Source organism: Alosa alosa, chromosome 5, assembly GCF_017589495.1.
Source record: "Alosa alosa isolate M-15738 ecotype Scorff River chromosome 5, AALO_Geno_1.1, whole genome shotgun sequence".
Classification (NCBI taxonomy): Eukaryota; Metazoa; Chordata; class Actinopteri; order Clupeiformes; family Clupeidae; genus Alosa; species Alosa alosa.
Genome location: NC_063193.1, coordinates 30,708,520 through 30,711,019, shown reverse-complemented (window position 1 = coordinate 30,711,019; position 2,500 = coordinate 30,708,520). Strand labels below are relative to the sequence as shown.

The 2,500-nt window shown below is 46.0% G+C and overlaps 1 protein-coding gene across 1 annotated transcript in view; it reads right to left on the bottom strand.

Moving 5' to 3' along the window:
* pbx3b (pre-B-cell leukemia homeobox 3b) overlaps nt 1-2,500 on the bottom strand; it is a 94,087-nt gene that overhangs the window by 22,611 nt on the left and 68,976 nt on the right. Inside the window, 1 exon segment of the mRNA XM_048243711.1 lies at nt 1-27. This exon segment is cut by the window's left edge and continues 91 nt beyond it. Coding sequence (XP_048099668.1) covers nt 1-27 — 27 coding nt within the window.

The window sequence follows — 2,500 nt, the reverse complement described above, 5'->3', positions numbered from 1 at the left end:
CCTCCTGCGCCCCACGGATACTCAGACCTGCAACACCAGAGAGAGAAGAGAGGAGGATGCGCAGGATGCAGCACACACACACTTCACGCAGAGTACAGTCTGAGATGTGAACACACACACACTAAAACCTGACTTCTGGAGCACGTAAACTGAACTCTGAGCCACCGACGAGTGCATCATGTCAGCAGTAGAAGTGTGTGTGCGCGCATCTTGATGCCTTGCGTTTTTCCTGATTAATGTCATATTCCTCCCGGTTCGCTTAAAATGTGTTCCGTGCGGCGCTTTTATGGGAAATATTCCTCAGTTCTGAAATGTGTCTATGTTTGTGCGGCTTCAGTTCCTTAAAGATCTGTGTTTGATCTGTTCCTCAGTTCCTTAAACATGTCTGTGTTTAGAGGCGGCCGTAGTTCCTTAAACATGTCTGTGTTTATCATGTTCCTCAGTTTCTTAAATGTGTCTGTGTTTAGGGCGGCCGCATTTCCTTAAATGTGTCTGTTTAGTTCCTTAAACATGTCCGTGTTTATATTCCTCAGTTCCTTAAATGTGTCTGTGTTTATGTTCCTCAGTTCCTTAAATGTGTCTCTGATTAAATGTGTTTGTGTTTAGTACAGCCTCAGTTCCTAAACATGTCTGTGTTTAGTACAGCCTCAGTTCCTTAAACATGTCTGTGTTTATGTTCCTCAGTTCCTTAAAGGTGTCTGTGTTTATGTTCCTCAGTTCCTTAAATATGTCTGTGTTTAGTACAGCCTCAGTTCCTTAAACATGTCTGTGTTTAAGGCAGTCGTAGTTCCTTAAACATGTCTGTGTTTATGTTCCTCAGTTCCTTAAAAGTGTCTGTGTTTATGTTCCTCAGTTCCTTAAATATGTCTGTGTTTAGTACAGCCTCAGTTCCTTAAACATGTCTGTGTTTATGTTCCTCAGTTCCTTGAATGTGTCTGTTCAGTGCGGCCGTGCTGCTGAAGTGTACATTTGCATAGCTATCGATAGAGTGGGGAAAGATAGATCATTGTGTTTGCTTGATATTCATAATGAACCTTGGTGCAGTAACGAGTCATTAAGATTGATTACTAGTCCTCCTCATTGCCCCCCCTCTCTCTCAGACACACACACACACACACACACACACACAGGCTCTGTGTAATGAACACCATTCATATAGAACAATAATTAACAGTAGAAGGAAAAGAGCTCTTCATTGTGTAGAGCGATTTTAATCAGGTGCTTTTTCCAAGCGTGCCTTTGATTAGGAGACAGACAGAGAGAGAGAGAGACAAGAGAGACAGAGAGAGAGACAGAGAGAGAGAGAGAGAGCCCAGCCGTTCATTTTGTTCCGCAGGCCCTGGAAGCTTTAAGACTTCGTTATCTGGAACCACAGCTTTCTCTTGTTCTCTAAGCTCTATTTTAAGCTCCCTCCATTCTTCTCTTTTTCAAAACCTCTTTTCTTCTCTTTTCTGTGCTGCCTATCTTTCAGTGAATCTAATTAGACCCCATTCCGGTATCGTGTGGTGTGTGAGCCTGTATATGTTGTGTGTATGTCTGTGTGTCGCGTTAGTGTGTGTGTGTATTATTGTGTGTGTGTGTGTCGTGTGTGTGTGTGTGTGTGTGTGTGTGTGTGTGTGTGTGTGTGTGTGTGTGTGTGTGTGTGTGTGTGTGTGTGTGTGTCTGTGTCTGTGTCTGTGTCTGTGTCTGTGTCTGTGTGTCTGTGTGTGTGTGTGTGTGTGTGTGTGTGTGTCTCTGTGTGTGTGTGTGTGTGTGTGTGTGTGTGTGTGTGTGCGTTTGTACTGTGTATCTTGGGTGATGAGATCAGCTGTCCCCAGCCCCCTTCCTATGCGTTTTCACCTGTTCGTATTTCTCCAGCTCTGTGTGGTAGATCTGTCGGATCTCATGGAGTTTGGCCCTGTAGTCCGAAAGTGCTCGATGGAGTTGTCGTCATCCCGCCTGACGCTGCCGCCAGCTGTTGCCGGGGCCGCTGACCTCGCCTCTTTCTGGACCGCCACGCCCCGCCAGCAGCATGTTGTCCAATCGCATGAGCTGGGGGTCCGAGGCTCCTCCTCCTGCGCCCCACGGATACTCAGACCTGCAACACCAGAGAGAGAAGAGAGGAGGATGACGTTAGTGATGCACGAGCACACACACACTCACGCAGAGTACAGTCTGAGATGTGAACACACACACACACTAAACCTGACTTCTGAGCACGTAAACTGGAACTCTGAGCCTCGACCGAGTGCATCATGTCAGCAGTAGAGAGAGTGTGTGTACGCACATCTTGATGCCTTGCGTTTTCCTGATTAATGTCATATTCCTCAGTTCCTTAAATGTGTTCAGTGCGGCCGCACTGCTGAAATGTTCCTCAGTTCCTGAAATGTGTCTATGTTTAGTACGGCTTCAGTTCCTTAAAAGCGTCTGTGTTTAGTCTGTTCCTCAGTTCCTTAAACATGTCTGTGTTTAGGGCGGCCGTAGTTCCTTAAACATGTCTGTGTTTATCATGTTCCTCAGT